The 18,496-nt window shown below is 43.6% G+C and overlaps 1 protein-coding gene across 3 annotated transcripts in view; it reads left to right on the top strand.

Annotated features, from left to right (window-relative positions):
• The window catches only part of GANC (glucosidase alpha, neutral C), a 460,990-nt gene that overhangs the window by 185,997 nt on the left and 256,497 nt on the right, over positions 1–18,496 (top strand). For all 3 annotated transcript variants that reach the window (XM_086937212.1, XM_086937211.1, XM_086937213.1), the window contains 2 exons: positions 423–502; positions 3,583–3,726. In XM_086937212.1, the coding sequence (XP_086793338.1) occupies positions 423–502; positions 3,583–3,726 (224 nt within the window). The remainder of the gene's footprint in view (positions 1–422; positions 503–3,582; positions 3,727–18,496) is intronic.

Here is an 18,496-nt window from a genome sequence, read left to right as displayed (position 1 = left end):
TGAGACTTTGATGTTGTGCAGCAAAACATCAGCACAGTGATTTTTTGCAGGTATTCCTTATGCTCCTGCAATGACATTATACATTAGTGAAATTTGTAAAATATTTGTTGTCATCGATGATGAATAATCAAGCTGAAATAAAGGCAGGAAAAACATGTTGAAAGATGCTTATGTTTTGTCACCATCTCTGTGTCCTCGCTGATCCCTGCTAAGTTGTCCTGCTCCTCTCAAATCTATGCATTTTGGAGCTTATCCAGTCATTGCTCCCTCTAAGTCTTTCTTGACATTGTCCTTCACCTCTCATTTTGTTTACTTCCAGTCACCACTTCTTCCTATATACGTGCAAACAAAGCATATCCTGCTTGTAAAGTGCAACCAGTTATTTTCGTTATAATCTTGACCTCTCTTTGTCTTGGCATTAGGGTCCTCCTCTTACCTGGATTTTACAAACCCTGATGTGCGAAAATGGTACTCTTCGCTGTTTGGTTTCGAAAAATACAAGGTATGGTCTTGGTCAAAGCTGGTGCTTTATTGTAGCTATGTAATGGGACCAGTGGTCTTATTGATAAAATTGTACTATTAGGGACTTGTAAATATTTTATTGAATGTCTTCACCAGATGAAGTCTTACTGAAATAAGAGAAAAAATAGAAACACCTACCAGTGCCTTATTTATACACACATTTCAGTAAAAACTGTCATTGCATATTTACTGTACTTCATACATAAATGCACTCCACTGGAGATAAGGATAGGATTATGATTTATGAGGTGACTGGAAATACAACATAAAAATGAAGGAGTGAACAATATCTTCCCACTCCTTGCCTCTTCCCTGGCAATCTTTTCCAGTTTTTTCATAGTTTCAGAGAGGAAATAAATATCATAGGAGGTGGGGCAAACAGTTCTGCAAAACTGCTATTAGAAAAGTCAATATGTTCCCTTGCGATGACCTGCTGGTGCAGGTCTCAGCAGTTTCTCCCATTGATTTTTAGGTCTCGCTACCGATGCAGCGCATGCGCAGCTCACATAGCGAGACTTATTGTTGCTGTGTAGCTCGCGAAGTGGGACAGGAGAGGTGCACAAGCTTACCAAAGCCATTGCAGTCAATAGCTGTGACCGCGTGCTTTAGGAGACACGCGCTGTGAACGCGCGCGCTTTAGGAGACAAGCGTTGTGAACGCACGCGTCTCCTCTCGCGTTCTCCTACACTTTCACAGCGCGTGTCTCCTAAGGCGCGCGGTCACAGCCATAGACTGCAATGGCTTTGGTAAGCTTGTCAGCAGGGCTGCACGTCGGGGAGGCTCCGTAGCCGCTTTAGTGGAGCTGGGTTGCGCTGTACACCAGCAGCATGTCTGTGCCGTGCTGTGTGGGACAGGTAAGGTGTGACCGTGCTGCTACTGTGTTTGTTCCCTACGAACGCCACGCCTGGGGCAGTCGATAATACTGTAAGTGATCTCTCGCGGTGAACGAGGGCCTCACAACTTTGCTGCACGTGTGCCCCAACAGTACCAGTATTACTTGTATGAGTTATGTCTACCGGAAATTAGCTGCTGCGGTAACCTTGTATCTGTGCCTATGCAGCCCCTCACAGATTCAAGAACAGAGATGCGACACTTGCGGCTACCAAAATACTTATGATGCGTTATGTTAGGTTACATTATAATATATTAGCCACATGTGTAGCACATTTCCGCCATTTCCTACATTAATGTGGTTCGTTGTCCTTAATACACCTTGCGACCAAAAGGCAAATGTTATTTCTCAGTGCGCAGTCACTCAGTGCTTTGCTGTGGCTGCCACAGAGTGCCACTGCTGCCCACAGCCACTGGGAGGCACTGCATCACATCTGTGTCCATTAAACACCATCTAATGCAAGACTTTGACTAGTCGCTAAGAGATGGCGCAGCACTGGTGCCTGTCTCTGGTCCTTCCAAAGCAACTTTTAATGTCATATTCTGGCTGCTAGAAGTTTTCTCCATGCTAGCTTTATTATTGGATTGTAACATCTATATAGCACTTACTAACTCTGTGTGGAGCACTGAAGTGTTTGCTTACATGGGTAGTACGGTGTGCGGTTGGAAGGTATTGTCTTTTGTTTTGATCCTTTGTGATGTCTTTCCATGTCGTGTGTGATGGCCACCAAGGTGCAGTTACGCAACTGTCGGTGGTGTGATGGATCAGGAAGTGGTTGGTGCTTCTGATATTTCCGCCTTAGCCATCTATTGCACCTGTGTCTCCTCCCGGTAGATTTCAGCTAACGCCACATTTGTCGCTTGACATGCTCAAGTCCTAGGCCCTCTAACATCCCCTCCCCACGTCACTCGCCTCTCTCCGTCCATCTCCATTTTTTCTCCAACTCAGGCCCCTCACCAAACCCTACTTCTCTCCAATGATCATTACATATTAACTCTCTTTCCCCATCCATTGGGCAGACTCACCCGCAGACACACTTCGGCTGTTGGGAGTCCCGTGTGGAGTGCGGTGGTTCAGTCCTGCCTTCATAGACACCGCATAACCTGGTAAGCACACATGGTGTTATAAATTGTTTTCACGTACCTGCCACGGACAGGTCCGTTCTTGTGTGCTGTTCTGTTTTACCACCTCCTTCCAGTAGGAAGCCCGTCTTTAAAGAATCACACAAACAAAGATGACGATAAGGTGCTGACACTGTACAGAAACTGGAGAGATGGCAAGGTTAAACAAGCATTTGCAACGCAGTGGGTTTCGCATTTACTCGGGTTTAGAAATGGCATTGTAAATGACAATGCCTTTTATTTATGTTTTTAAAACAATACCATAAATAAAGGGCACTGTCATTTACAAAGCCAATAGCTCAAACTGCATAAATGCGAGACCTATTACATTGCAAATGCTTGTTATATATAAATGTGTATTTACTGAAGTCCTATTATATATTGCATCATTTGAAATGCTTCTTATGTTTCTGATTGTGAGTTTTCTGACTAATTTATTCTATCTGCACCTAAGAAAAATAACACGTAAATACTCAATAAAGTAAGAAATACCACTAATAATAAGATTCCAATTGTGTCCGCCCTGTGTGTAAAGGAATAGTTGAAACCTCTTCTAAGTGCCTTACGGTTCGATTTGCCATGAGATGAGGCGAAAAATCTTTAGTTAGATATCACACTTGCCACAGAGACTTTACAAAGTTGTACTGTAGTCCGTAATTGGCGCCTCACTGCCAGGGGAATCAATTTCACTTCATGAGGCTGCTCAGGCGAGGCCGAACCCGATTCCACACTTCTTTAAACTTAGTCTGGATTACATTGTTTTAGAACATTCTCCACAAACCCCATGTCTTCTACAATTCAGCATTCCTTTGAAGGAGCAACATATGCTTTTTGCAGTTGGATTGTACACTTTTGTATAGGGGCTGTGAGCTGAAAAGGTAAATGAGCGCACAATATAACCAACTAATTCAAATAATGTGTTGTATGCTATGGTGACTGGTCAACAAATGTCACAGGTACACCCTCACATTCTGAAAGTCCTACTGAAAGCTAGCAAATGTTGATAACCTTCTGCAAACCCACTGTGACATCTTTACTCTTCCACAGGATTCTACAGACATCCTCTTTATTTGGAATGATATGAATGAACCTTCTGTCTTCAAAGCACCAGAACTCACAATGCCAAAGAGCAATATCCACCACGGCGGCTGGGAACACCGCGATGTCCACAATCTATATGGATTCTATCAGGTAGGTCTCCCTCTCTCTCTTACACACCACCACGTCCCCACAGGTGAAGGCCTAGCATTAGGAGGCCATAATAAAGAACTTACTATGCTTTATAAAATAACTGTAACAAAACCGTAACAAGGGATCCTGGTTTTGAAATTCAGCCATGGTTGTTCTTGAATTACATCCCATGTGCTCTAGCACATGAAACCTTCCTCTTTGTGTGTACCATTAGGAGAAGGACATGGGGCATCCAAATAGGCCTTGACTGAACGCTTTGAACACCATTTCCTGGTAGGAAATTCCAGTCTCAACCCATTATGAGTCGTATTGTATCAAAAATGCATTTCTGCTACAAAAGCAGCCATAAAAGTGATAGAGCGCGTAGGTCACCCGGGTCATTAGATTGCCAATTTCCACGCACTGGGCCCTGGTGGTGCATGTAATGACTGAGTTTTTTCATGAACCAGGTGAAACCTTTACCACGCTACTATGAGTAATTCGGGGGCGTCACTTACACCACTTACTATTCATGTACCTGACTTACCACAGGCACATTACTCCTGATGGATCAGGAGCTAGCAGTGGACAGGCAACAAGATTCCTACAAGATGTATAATATCTTTCACGATTGATATATTAATAACATTTACGTCGTAAAATGACCACAGACACCTGATGGAGTTTAAAGTTTTATATAAGAAAATGTCAGAATTAATATGCCAGTATAATGAGGCAGATACAAATTAGTACATCTATTATCAGTATTAAAGCCACGATGTAACTATGAATTAGGGCAAGTACCATTAGAGAATTTAGGGAACACTACAGAGTTTGAGTATCAGGGAACACGCTATTCAGCATAGGCTTAAACTAAGGCAAGGGACATGAGAAGGACCTAACGTGTGCACTAATATTCTTAAACCTAATCCCTAGATCTTATGCTATTCTTACTAAGTTCATGACAATCATGCTAAAGGGAAGGGTAAAATGGAACACACTAAAATAATATGACAGTTTAATAATATCCTATAGGTAGGGAGAGAAGTGGAACATCACTAATAAACAATTGCATATAAATTGCTTTCAGAGGTGATAGAGCAATATCACAGGCAAGAGAGCTTTATTAAGAAGAGAAGGAAGAGTGATAGAAAGACGTACACCCACAGTTAATAATTACCTAAGCAAGAATGAGGACTAACCCTGGCCACGGGTCAGCTTGGAAGGACGGGGACAAGGACCCTCAAGGATTGGAATACCAGAAAGCGAGCAGGTACAGCTCGTGGACAGTCAGGACAGGATACCCGTCAGGTTGGGATCAGGACTGGGCCCACCAAGGTACGACCAACACCCACAGCTTCGGATGCAACGCCTGCGTTACCCCCTCTCTGCAAGTAATCCGCCAGTAACCCCGATTGGGTTTTCGAATTTCCCAGCAAAGTGCTCCGCCAGCACTTAAGACTATTTCCACCCCTTCTAGTTTTGTGGAAAGTACGGGCAGAGTGCTCCGCAGCACTCGGTATCAATCACCTATAGAGTTCGTAGGGTCAGTGACAGGTCTGCTACTCGGACAAGTCGGACAATTTCTCCAAGCTATACTAGGCTAGTTGTACTGTTTTGGGACCCCTAGACCACCCACAAATGTTGCAAGTGACAAAATTCCCACGTTATGATTGGTCAGGAGAGGTGACTTTGTCATTGTCACCACCTATAACTCAGTGTTCCCATCATGAATATATAATTTTTCATACCCGCCCCTTGGGTTCACGTTCCCAGGCATAGGAATATAGGAGACAATGAGAGTGTACAGTAATATAGAAACATTGTTGCATTAGCAAGGTGAACTGCAGCATCTTCTAGGTGGGTTCCCAGGCGCATCGTGCTTCGGGAGCCAGCTGGCTTGTTTCAGCTTCTGAGCAGTGGGGTTTCTCCAATGTCACGTGACAGGGTTTAGAAGAGCTTCAGTATGGAGCGGCTCTCCGTCCCCAGGCCCATAGATACGCGGTACATGAAAAGTAAGCGAGAACAAATTAGAATCATACGTAAAAATGATTACACTGTATACCGTTAAAAGCTTCACTGCACCCCTTACTTTATAATATCTATAGCATTAAGGTTTAGTGCAAAAAGACAGATAGGCATAAGCAGCGGTGGCAATCAGAGAGCATGGTTAGAGACAAGCTGCCATGTTTACAACAATGCGCATGAGCAACAAAATCCCTCCAGAATGCGAATGCGTCACATCACGTGAGTATGACCGACGCATGCGCAGACTGGATTTCTGCGAAGCAGCCATTTCCGTAGTGCAAGCATGGTTAGGATGAAAAGACACACAGGCAAGCCTCCTGGGGACCCCCGCGTGTTGGGGAAAACGCTAAATAATTGACGGACAGGTTGAATTAATATGATTATAAGTTAGGCGAGGTTTTTGATTAAGAGCAAGTCGCTTTACGTGCGAATCCTTGCTCCATCAATCCCCTCTTTGATGATATTTACTATCATCACTACAAAGGAAACAGATGCCAACCTCATTCTTCCATTTCATCCATCTCAATTTCAACAGACTTATTGTTTAATTTTCTTTCGGCTTCTCTATGAGAGTGGTTATTCATAGCCTTTTTATAGATTTTGTTCCTCAATTCTTCTAATTCTAACTCATCAATATTTCGCTTCATTCTTCTCTTATTCACAGTGTACTTTTTGCATTTTTGACATTTACAACAGATAAAGATGATCAGTACAATCACACCTATTCCCGCTATTGGCATCAGTATTTTCCACAGAAGATTTTTACCTAAGTTAGAAAACCAACTACCTATAGAGGAGAGACCTCCAGTCAGTCTCGTCCAGGCACTGTCAACCTCCAATGGTTTGAGTTCTTTTTCCAAATTAGTTATGTTCCTTACATATTTCTTGAGTTCGATACTTTTGTCAGGTATGTAGGTGCAACAATGTTGCACCTTCAGCATCCTGCAGACTCCGCCCTCTTTTGCCAATAAGGTGTCAAGAGCAAGGCGATTCTGTAAAACCATTGATCTGATCGCAACCATTTCAGTATTGACCAGCAGAAATCCGGCAGCAGTGTCAGTTGATAACCGATCCACTACTGTAGACAATTTGCAGATTCTGTGAGTATTCAGAACTACCCCCATTCCAGGTATCAGTGCACTAAAAATATCACCTATAATTTCTCCTACACTTTCTCTTTTTCTACGCGCTAAGCCATTAGTTTCTTCATTGCTTCCAGCAGCGTTATTCACATGGTATACTTTCGGGAAAACAATGCCAAAGTAGCAGCTTCCATACCAGTGATCTGGCAATTTGAAATAAGCCTTGTTCCCACATATATAATAAATTCCGGGAAACACAGGTTCTGACCCATTTTTGAAACCCCAACCTCCAATTACCTTATAATTATGTTCACACTCGCTGGAACCGATGAATACATTGTTATAATAATCTGTCCTTTCTCTATGGAGACAAAGTTTCCCTTTCCGTTCAAAATCCAGCAACAATGCAGGAGTAACTTCGCCTTGTGAGGTGTTGTCCATATGTTCTGCCCACCTAGGGACTCTATCCTTTTCGTCATTTGCCTTTTTCTGAAACTTTTCTCTCCTTCTATCTGCCATTTTTATAAACATCTTTTCCTGCTCTTGTAAGGAACAGGTCAGATTAGCTTGTCTTGCTTCATTTAAGTCTATTTCACCTATGGTCAGGAAATATTCTCCCATGTAGCGGGTCACCTCACTTCTAATATGTACAATGTTCAGGTTTCCTCGAATAGGGAGTTCTGAAAAACTTACGTCAGTATTTGAGTAATAGTATTGTAAAGTGCTTCTATAGAACAAGCTAGCTAATATACTACAGGAAATTCCATAGGTTAGGGGTAAATGGTGATATGTCACACCTTCAGCTACAGAAGTGGGTAGCTTCATGCAGACATAACAATCTTCTATTTCCATAGCCTCTACATAATGCACTAAAAGGTTAGCGAAAACATTTAAATGTGTCCTGTTTCTCATTTTGTGAAAATGTAGTCCACCCTCATCTGATGCTTCTAATTTAGGTCGTGTGTGTCTCATACTAACTGTATTGTCACGTTTTTCTAAACTTCGTGGTGTTTCTTCAGTCTGTACAACGTTTGTGTCTAGCGTCTCTGGTTCAGTAGGTGACAAGTTAGGATCTTTACTTATCATAAAAGGTATAAAGACTGTTAGTCCTATCCATATCACTATCAACATGGCTACACTACATAAGCATATTTTACAGCAAGTTTTGCAACACCTAAATTTGGATCTTCCATTGACACTCGAATCAGACATTATAGCTTACAGGTGGCTTTTCAACCCCTCTTTGTTTCTTTACACCAAAGGCTCACTTAGGTGTGTTTCAGGGAGGGTCTTCGTCAGAGCTCCGATCAGCAATGGACTCTTCGTCACTTTTGCCACTGTGGTTGGGCTCGTCAATTTCTTCCAACACCAAGTAAGTCCATTCAGGGCTCCGATACAATCTGTTCTGTTTCTTTACTCTGTCGCCTTTTCTGAGAGACTTGCCTCGGGCTTCTTTCCTTTCACTTTCAGCCCTTTTTCGGTCTTTCAGTTTTTCTTCAACTGTCTTTATTCGGAGTCTCAGTCTTTTGATGTATCGGGGTTCACCCTTACTTTGTTGGCTTTCAGTGGTCGAGGAAACTTGTCCTTCCTCGTGCCCTCTTTTGATTTCGCTTTGTTGTGGCACTTTTGTTTTGGCAGTGTCTATTTCCCTTCCAGTCTGACTAGTTCCAGGTCTTTCATCTATTTCTTCTGCCTGGCTTCTAAGCTGGCCTTGTTCAGGTTGGAGTGGTAGGTTTTCTTTACTTTCAGGCGATCTGGATTCTGTTTCCTGAACACGTTCATCTATATCTATCTGCTCCTGTTCATGCACTTCGTTCTCTTGATTTTCTTCCGCATGAACTTCAACTTTAATCACTATCTGTCCCTTTCCAGATTCTGGAGTTTCAGGAGGAGTGTCGATGACTTGATCAGTCCCTACTTGGCCTACTTCCTGATCAGGTTTGATGTGAGTCTCGTTGATTTGACCTTCGTCCTCTAATTCTGTCTCACCTTCACTATCCCATTCACTATCTAGGTAGGAATATTTTCTGGTTCGTATTGGATCAAGAACCTGTTCATCAGCAGGGAGCCAATCAATGTTTTGACTTGTGCTCGGTAGTTCGATGTCAGCAAGATCCGGACCCTCCTCGGGAGTCTCCTCAGCTGGACTACCTTCAGCTTCAGTCGCGTTTTCTCCGGTTACCCGCTTCGTGTGGCTGGCATGGATCCACTTTGGTACACCAGCACACTTTACAGCAGTTGTGGTGACAAGGATCACTTGTCTTGGCTTTCCCCACTTTGGTCCAAGGCAACTCTTCCGGGTGTGTTTCTTTAACACCACCCAATCACCTGGTTGCAGTTTATGTGCTGGAGTCTTGGGCCAATCGTCAGCAGTCTCTCCAATCTGGTGAGAGATAGAACGCACTTGGTCACCCAGCTGCCGGCAGTATTCTAGTACCAAATCATCAGAGATACTTAGCAGTTTGTGTCCAGGTAACCATGCCTTTCGCATCACTCTCCCCATTAGTACCTCATGGGGGCTCAGGCCTGTTTTTCGGTTTGGAATGCTTCTCAAACTCGTCAGCACTAGGGGCAAAGCTTCTATCCAGTTCATTTTGGTGGAATCACACATCTTCGCCAGTCTGGACTTGATCGTCCCATTTATCTGTTCCACTATTCCAGAAGCCTCTGGATGATATGCACAGTGCAGCCTTTGCTCCATTTTAAATGCTCTACAGAGTTCTTTTAGGACATCGTTTGAGAAATGCCCACCTTGGTCTGTTTCAATAGTCTCTGGAATTCCATATCTAGGTATCAGTTCCCTGAGTAATAGTTTGGCCACAGTTATGGCATCATTTTTCTTTGCTGGGTAAGCCTCCACCCACCTGGAAAACAGGCAAACTATGACCAGGACATATCTATATCCCTTGCACCTGGGCAATGTTATAAAGTCCGCCTGCATCCTGACAAAGGGACCTTCTGCCTTTCCAATTGTACTTTGTTCTACTACTGTCCTCTTTCCTGCGTTGAATTGCTGGCACACTAGGCACCTCTGGCAAAGTTTTTCCGCTTGGTTCCTGAATTTTGAATTATAGAACACTTTGTCAAACACTCGACACATTGCATCCCTTCCCATATGTGTTGGTTCATGTATCATTCTGACCATGGGGTCTACCAGGCTGTCTGGCAGTACAGGCATACCAGTTGGGTTCACCACCACACCATCATTCCTTATTCTGTATTTGTTCGCCCTCCATCTGCCCTTTTCTTCCCTGTCTGTGGCCTGTTGTAAGTTTCTCAATTCCTCCCATGTAGACACACTTTCAAACAACATCAGTTGGCAGCTGCTTCCACCACCCCATAATCCAATTTGGAGGGACATTTTGTGTCGGGCACAAAACTGGGCAATTTGGTCAGCGTATCGATTTCCGGCTGTCACATCATCATTTCCGGATCTGTGAGCCGCACACTTGACCACAGCCAATTCTTTGGGTAATTGAATTGCTTCCAGTAAGTTCTGTACCACCTTTCCATTTCTGATAGGGGTACCTGAGGAAGTTATGAATTCTCTTTGTAACCATAGTTGGCCGAAGTCATGAACAACCCCATAACAGTACTGGCTGTCGGTATACACAGTTACTCTTTTGTTTTTCCCCCGCTTACAAGCTCTTGTCAATGCGATTAGTTCTGCTACTTGGGCAGATTTCACTTCGCATAGGTAAGATGCTTCCAGGGTTGTCGTCAATGTGACTACGGCATAGGCAGCACTCAGACCTCCATCCTCATGTCTTAAACATGAGCCATCCACAAACATCATAATATCCTCATCAAGTAAGGCTATTTCTCTGATATCAGGACGTGGCTTGGTGCTAAACTCTGTTAAATCTACGCAGTTATGCTCCATTTCATCCTCGGCTTCTACATCCAGAGGAATAGGTAACAGGGTTGCAGGGTTCAGGACATTGCACCGGGAAATAATTACATTCTCGGCACCAACTAGGATTCTCTCATATTTAGTCAGCCGACTAGGGGTGAGATACTGGGTATTTGTTCGGGTCAGTAAGATCACAACAGAATGAGGGACATATACAGTGACAGGATGTCCCATGACAATGTTCTCACTCTGTTCTAGACTTACACAAGTAGCAGCTACTGCTTTCAGACATCCTGGTAATCCAGCAGCCACTGGATCTAAAGTGGCCGAAAAATAGGCCACGGAACGCCTGATCAACCCATGTTCATGGGTTAGGACTGAGAACGCACAATTGTCTCTTGTGTCACAGATCAATTCGAAGTTCTTGGAATAGTCAGGCATTCCTAATGCAGGAGCTGAGCACAGACAATTTCGCAATTTTACCCAGGCGGACATGCTTTCATCATTCCACTTCACTGGATCTTCCACTCCCTTCTTGGTCATGTTTATCAGAGGCTTTGCTAGAGCTGCGAATCCTACAATCCATTGTCTGCAGTATCCCACAACTCCTAGGAACATTCTCACTTCTTTCTGGGTCACGGGTAGGCCCATATTTTGAATTATCTTGATCCTTTCTGTAGTGACTTTTCGAATTCCTTTCTCTATCTGGTGCCCCAGATATTTTACTGAGTTTCTGCAGAACTGCAATTTGTCAGGCGAGACCTTATGTCCTCCCTTTCCTAGGTGATTTAACAAGGCAATAGTATCAGTGACACAGTCAGTTTGACTTTTAGACGCCACTAGAAGGTCGTCTATGTATTGTACCAGAACAGACTCTCTTGGCAGTACTAATGACTCAAGGCATCTTTTTAGGATCTGGTTGAAAATCGATGGACTTTCGGTGTACCCCTGGGGGACACGATTCCAGACATAGACATGGGTGTCAAATTCAAAACTAAAAAGGAACTTGCTTTCTGGATGCAATAGGATGGAAAAGAATGCATGGCACAGGTCAATGACAGTAAACCATTCCGCATCCCAAGGAATTTGGTATAGTATCACTGCGGGGTTGGGCACAATGGGACAGCAAGGTACAACAATTTGGTTTACCTTGCGCAGATCCTGCACTACCCGGTACTTTCCGCTAGGCTTTTTAATTCCAAATATGGGTGAATTACAGGGACTGCTCATGACTTCCTGTATTATGTTTGCCTCGAGCAACCGTTTTACTTCAGTTGCGACTCCAGCCTTTACTTCTGCACTCATCTTGTACTGCCGAGTTTTTGGATAAACAGCATTTGTTTTTATTGCTATTTTAACTGGGTCTACATTTGCCATTAAGCCGACATCTCTTCCAGTGAAATCCCAAACTTCAGGTACCACTTTTGACTGTAATTCTTCAGGAAGGTCTTCAATGGACAGGGGTCTAACTTCTGTATCTGGCCTTAGCAGCATCAATTTGTACAGGCCATCTTCCTCAGGGGTCTGAATTTCGACGCCATTTGGTGTGCAAAATATGGTGCAATTCATTTTACACAGCAAATCTCGTCCTAACAGGTTCACGGGACTGGAGTCACAGACCACGAATCTATGCATTTCCTTGAAGTTCCCTATGGAAAGCTCCATTGGTTCAGTTACCGGAGTACTGATTATCTGATTTGAAACACCCACTACTTGGATTGCTTCTCCCGAGAGGGGTAGGTTAGGAACATCCACTGTTCTCACAGTAGAACGGGTAGCACCAGTGTCCAACAGAAAGGTGACGTCTTTTCCCTCAACCTTTCCTTCAATATATGGTCCAGTCTGGTCTACCGGTAAGGAGGCGCCAAGCACGCACTCCTTGTCCTCCCCCCTCAGGCCCGTCAATCTTGATCATCACAGAGAAAGGAATCATTTAACAAAAACTGTGGAATCGCTGCATTTCTCTCATTCTCTCCTTCCCATACCTCGGCCCTTTCATTCTGCTGACCCTGATTCTTATAATTCCGTCTAGGAGCACGAGGCACTGGAGGTAGCTTTACCTGTTGCTGGTTCTTTCGTATCCCCTCTTTCTGCACCTGTGGATTTAAACCATTTACAGGAGCATTACCAGCCTGCAGATGTGGACACTCGTCTCTCCAATGCCCTATCTGACCGCACCCGTGGCAGGGGAACTTCTTCATAGCCTCCTCCCGACTCATTTTTACCCGGGGTTTCCCTCCTCCCCCAGCATTGGGATTTTGGGCATTATTAGCATTATTCATTTTACTTAACTGTTTTTCTTGCTGTTCAGCCAATTTCACTTGTGCCCACATCACCTTCTCCTTTAGGGCTTTCTTCTTATTTTCTATCTCATCCTCACAGTACTTCGCGTACTTGAGGACATCATCTATGGGCTTGCCTTGCCAACTGATTTTATTATCTCGAATCCACTGGGATATTTCAGGTCTTAATCCTAACACGAATCTGTAACTGAAATGGGTCATGTCTTTCATGTCCACATTATCAATTCCACTGTAAGTTTTGAACACCTGCAGTAACCTTTCATAAAAGGAATGAACAGTTTCATCGCGCTCTTGGGTAGTTCTATCTATCCGGGTCCAATCAGTTTCCTTTGCGGGCACCTTTTTCTTCAAGTATTGTATGACTTGCTCATACTTCCTCATTACTTCAGGCGAGGGAGCTCCGGTTCTATTGTCTCTCGCATATTCATCATTGGGCCAATCAATTTCAATTTTGCAATCGGTCCACAAATCTACAGGCACCACAATGTCGAAAAACCCATCCAGGTCTTTCAGAAGGCATTTCTGAACTTTTATGAAGCGTTCGACCTGTCTGTACCAGTCGACTGGTTTTTCCCGCAATTTTGGAAAGTCATTAGTAAATGACACAATGTCTTGTCGGGACCAAGGGACATGGACATATTTTCCCCCCGGTACCTCTCTCGTGGGACATAATTTTTCTGCTGGTTCTACCTCTTTTAGTAAATATTCTGAACCCTTAGGATTAGCCTTACTCTCTTCTTTCTTTTTCGCCCACCGGGTCTTCCATTTTTCTACATTTCCCCAATTCTGGAGGACTTTCAGTAATTCTTTTATCTGGATCTGTTTTCCTACCATGTTCATGTTCTCTAGGTCTTTGTCGGAAAAATCTGCTCTGTAAGGTTTCTTAAGGACTTTGGATCGACTAATATCGATTCCCATGTCAGTGGCTGTGTCCATCAATCTCTCATGTAACAATCTAGTGTTCCTGGTAAGGTTTTTGCTGATAAACAGTAACTCATCTTCACTAAAGGAGTTTAGCCGGTCTAATCCTACATTACCAGCCACTAGTTCCTCTATTTCTATCCTTAGTCTATATATTTCTAAGGGTTTCGGTTGGGGTGTGGTCTCCTTCTCTAACTCTTTGGTCCATCTGTCCAATTCCTCTGGAGATACTACTGTGGCACTCCTGACCCCAGAGGTGCTTTCAATCATTACCTCTTTTGTCCTACTCTGACTTCTTGCCCTTGGCACACTGGTTCTAGGTTCCCTTATGGGCAGATCCATTAAAACCACTGACTCACATTCGCTTTCTTGATCATCATCTATGAACGTTTCTTTTCTCGGGGGTGGAACACTAGGAGTTGGCATATTCGGGGTTATAACAGGAGTCTGTGGACTGGCCAGTCTATCCCCGTAAAGGGGAATAGCTGGACCTATAATCACTGGGATAGTCAGTGAATCTGGATGGGGATGTATCTGAGCTATGGTCCGAATTAAATCATCTCGCTGCCTGGCTAGGGCTTCCTTCTCTCGCTCTCGCAAAGCCCTTTCTGCGGAATTGTCATGCACCACTTGGGGTACCAAGGGAGGGTAAATATTTGGGGCTGTTGGAGTAACCACCCGAGGCGGGTCTTCTCCAAACGGACGGTAATTCGGGACTGTAGAACTAGGTCTGCAAAACCCGTCCCCATCACTGGTTTTACTATCTGTACCCGTTCCATCTGTTTCACTATCCCTCCGACATCTAGGATATTTAGAAAACGGGTTCGTTGAACTCAAAGGCTCTGACTCTGCAACATAGGGAGGGGGGTTCTTCATCAACAAATCTTCTAGGTGTTCATCTTCAGAGTCCCCCACGGCCATTAAGTGGTGGTTTTTTTTAGCACATTTTCCTTTCCCTTGTTCCAGTACCCCCATCATTGGAAACAACCCCTCAACCATCATATTCTGCCTCCACTGTTTCATTTTCTGCTCTTTGGTTTCTTTTGGTAATTTTGGATACCATCTACTCAAACCCTTATCCATTCTGGGCCTGTCTCTGTCAAGAGCCTCAATCTCCCATTCTTCTAGGGCCTCGTACTGTGTTAATCTGGGTCTGGGGTGTAATTCATTCGTTCGATTCCTCAGGTTAAACAGGATTCTGCCATTAAAGGAACCATTAATAGGAAATGCTAGAACTCCGTCATCTGCAGTATACTTTACCCAATTTTCTAACCATACGCAAGTATGATACCCCTTGTCAAACATCATGAAAGAGGCAGGAGTATCTGGTGGAGGAATGATCACACCTTCCCTAGTTCTAATGGGCTGGTCTTTCTTGAAATAATTCTTAATTTTGTCAGCAAGAGACATCTTCCTCTTAACTCCATACATTTTGTTTGGTCTACCTCGTAAAATCTGTTCCTTATAGAAGCCTAAGTGCTGTGGATTAGGTATAAACTCAGGGTACCACATACACTTTTCCAAACTATCCTCAAGCTCATGTTGATTAATTTTGTCTACTTTAGTGCTTCCAATGCTAGCGCGACTTTTATCTCGCAGTAACCAATTGAAACCAAGATTGCAAAACTTTTCAGCCAATGGGTGCGCGGCCTTTCACGAGACACGGTCTCACGCTCCGGCACTCACCCCTCCCTTACAATCTCAGCTTCGCTACACACCCGCTGTTCTGACCAATACCAGCGCGGCACGGAGTGACGTCAGGGCAGTCTTCCGACTGACTCCCTCCTTCACAAGGTAACGGAAACTTTGAATTTTTCCTAAAGTACGAACGCTTATTTTAGATAACAATGTACAACATTCGCCGCTGTGTCTGAGTGTTCTAAAGAGATAGAAAGTTTTCTTTTCACTGCAAGTAAACCACTTCTGTCTACTTTTCATTCACTTAGGGTAGACTTCTCTGCCTAACCTCACAAACGCGCAATATAGAACCTGCTATTCCCCTGACTCATCCACTTCTTTCCGGGATATATACTAAGTCAGGCTTTCACCAGCGGACTACCTTGCTTTTCATTCAAGCTTTGGAGACCCTATTACTCCTTCCGTATGTGACCCTTACTAGGTGATATCACCTGGGAAGTTTTATACAAGGACTCGCTAGGTATCAATCACTCAGATACAACAAAAAGATCCTAATTAGCTCTTCTGGTCTTCTCCTGACCCTGCACTAATAACTCACGACAAGCGACCTCATCAGCTAACCGGATTCTACTCACCGTTAGCTATAGACTTCCCCGGGGATTCGGACTACACTGAACACTTACAAACAATTTCTGTTAATGTAACATATAACACTTATAGCAGCAATGCAAAATCATATATATATATATATATATATATATATATATATATCAAACCCTTTTAAAACATTTGCGCAATATTTGAAACAATACAGTCAATATAAAAATTTTAGCAGCACATTTTATTTTCACGGTTTATTTATTTAACTATCTTGTCTACCTATCTTAACTAGTCCTAACCATAACTCTGCTACCAGAAAATTACTGATAGAGCGCGTAGGTCACCCGGGTCATTAGATTACCAATTTCCACGCACTGGGCCCTGGTGGTGCATGTAATGACTGAGTTTTTTCATGAACCAGGTGAAACCTTTACCACGCTACTATGAGTAATTCGGGGGCGTCACTTACACCACTTACTATTCATGTACCCGACTTACCACAGGCACATTACTCCTGATGGATCAGGAGCTAGCAGTGGACAGGCAACAAGATTCCTACAAGATGTATAATATCTTTCACGATTGATATATTAATAACATTTACGTCGTAAAATGACCACAGACACCTGATGGAGTTTAAAGTTTTATATAAGAAAATTTCAGAATGAATATGCCAGTATAATGAGGCAGATACAAATTAGTACATCTATTATCAGTATTAAAGCCACGATGTAACTATGAATTAGGGCAAGTACCATTAGAGAATTTAGGGAACACTACAGAGTTTGAGTATCAGGGAACACGCTATTCAGCATAGGCTTAAACTAAGGCAAGGGACATGAGAAGGACCTAACGTGTGCACTAATATTCTTAAACCTAATCCCTAGATCTTATGCTATTCTTACTAAGTTCACGACAATCATGCTAAAGGGAAGGGTAAAATGGAACACACTAAAATAATATGACAGTTTAATAATATCCTATAGGTAGGGAGAGAAGTGGAACATCACTAATAAACAATTGCATATAAATTGCTTTCAGAGGTGATAGAGCAATATCACAGGCAAGAGAGCTTTATTAAGAAGAGAAGGAAGAGTGATAGAAAGACGTACACCCACAGTTAATAATTACCTAAGCAAGAATGAGGACTAACCCTGGCCACGGGTCAGCTTGGAAGGACGGGGACAAGGACCCTCAAGGATTGGAATACCAGAAAGCGAGCAGGTACAGCTCGTGGACAGTCAGGACAGGATACCCCTCAGGTTTGGATCAGGACTGGGCCCACCAAGGTACGACCAACACCCACAGCTTCGGATGCAACGCCTGCGTTACCCCCTCTCTGCAAGTAATCCGCCAGTAACCCCGATTGGGTTTCGAATTTCCCAGCAAAGTGCTCCGCCAGCACTTAAGACTATTTCCACCCCTTCTAGTTTTGTGGAAAGTACGGGCAGAGTGCTCCGCAGCACTCGGTATCAATCACCTATAGAGTTCGTAGGGTCAGTGACAGGTCTGCTACTCGGACAAGACGGACAATTTTTCCAAGCTAAACTAGGCTAGTTATACTGTTTTGGGACCCCTAGACCACCCACAAATGTTGCAAGTGACAAAATTCCCACGTTATGATTGGTCAGGAGAGGTGACTTTGTCATTGTCACCACCTATAACTCAGTGTTGCCATCATGAATATATAATTTTTCATACCCGCCCCTTGGGTTCACGTTCCCAGGCATAGGAATATAGGAGACAATGAGAGTGTACAGTATTATAGAAACATTGTTGCATTAGCAAGGTGAACTGCAGAATCTTCTAGGTGGGTTCCCAGGCGCATCGTGCTTCGGGAGTCAGCTGGCTTGTTTCAGCTTCTGCACAGTGGGGTTTCTCCCATGTCACGTGACAGGGTTTAGAAGAGCTTCAATATGGAGCGGCTCCCCGTCCCCAGGCCCATAGATACGCGGTACATGAAAAGTACGCGAGAACAAATTAGAATCATACGTAAAAATGATTACACTGTATACCGGTAAAAGCTTCACTGCACCCCTTACTTTATAATATCTATAGCATTAAGGTTTAGTGCAAAAAGACAGATAGGCATAAGCAGCGGTGGCAATCAGAGAGCATGGTTAGAGACAAGCGGCCATGTTTGCAACAATGCGCATGAGCAACAAAATCCCTCCAGAATGCGAATGCGTCACATCACGTGAGTATGACCGACGCATGCGCAGACTGGATTTCTGCGAAGCAGCCATTTCCGTAGTGCAAGCATGGTTAGGATGAAAAGACACCCAGGCAAGCCTCCTGGGGACACCCGCGTGTTGGGGAAAACGCTAAATAATTGCTGGACAGGTTGAATTAATATGATTATAAGT

Source organism: Lissotriton vulgaris, chromosome 9 (genome assembly GCF_964263255.1).
Source record: "Lissotriton vulgaris chromosome 9, aLisVul1.2, whole genome shotgun sequence".
Taxonomy (NCBI): Eukaryota; Metazoa; Chordata; class Amphibia; order Caudata; family Salamandridae; genus Lissotriton; species Lissotriton vulgaris.
The sequence above is the reverse complement of the archived record's forward strand: the minus strand, read 5'-3'. Positions and strand labels throughout refer to the sequence as shown.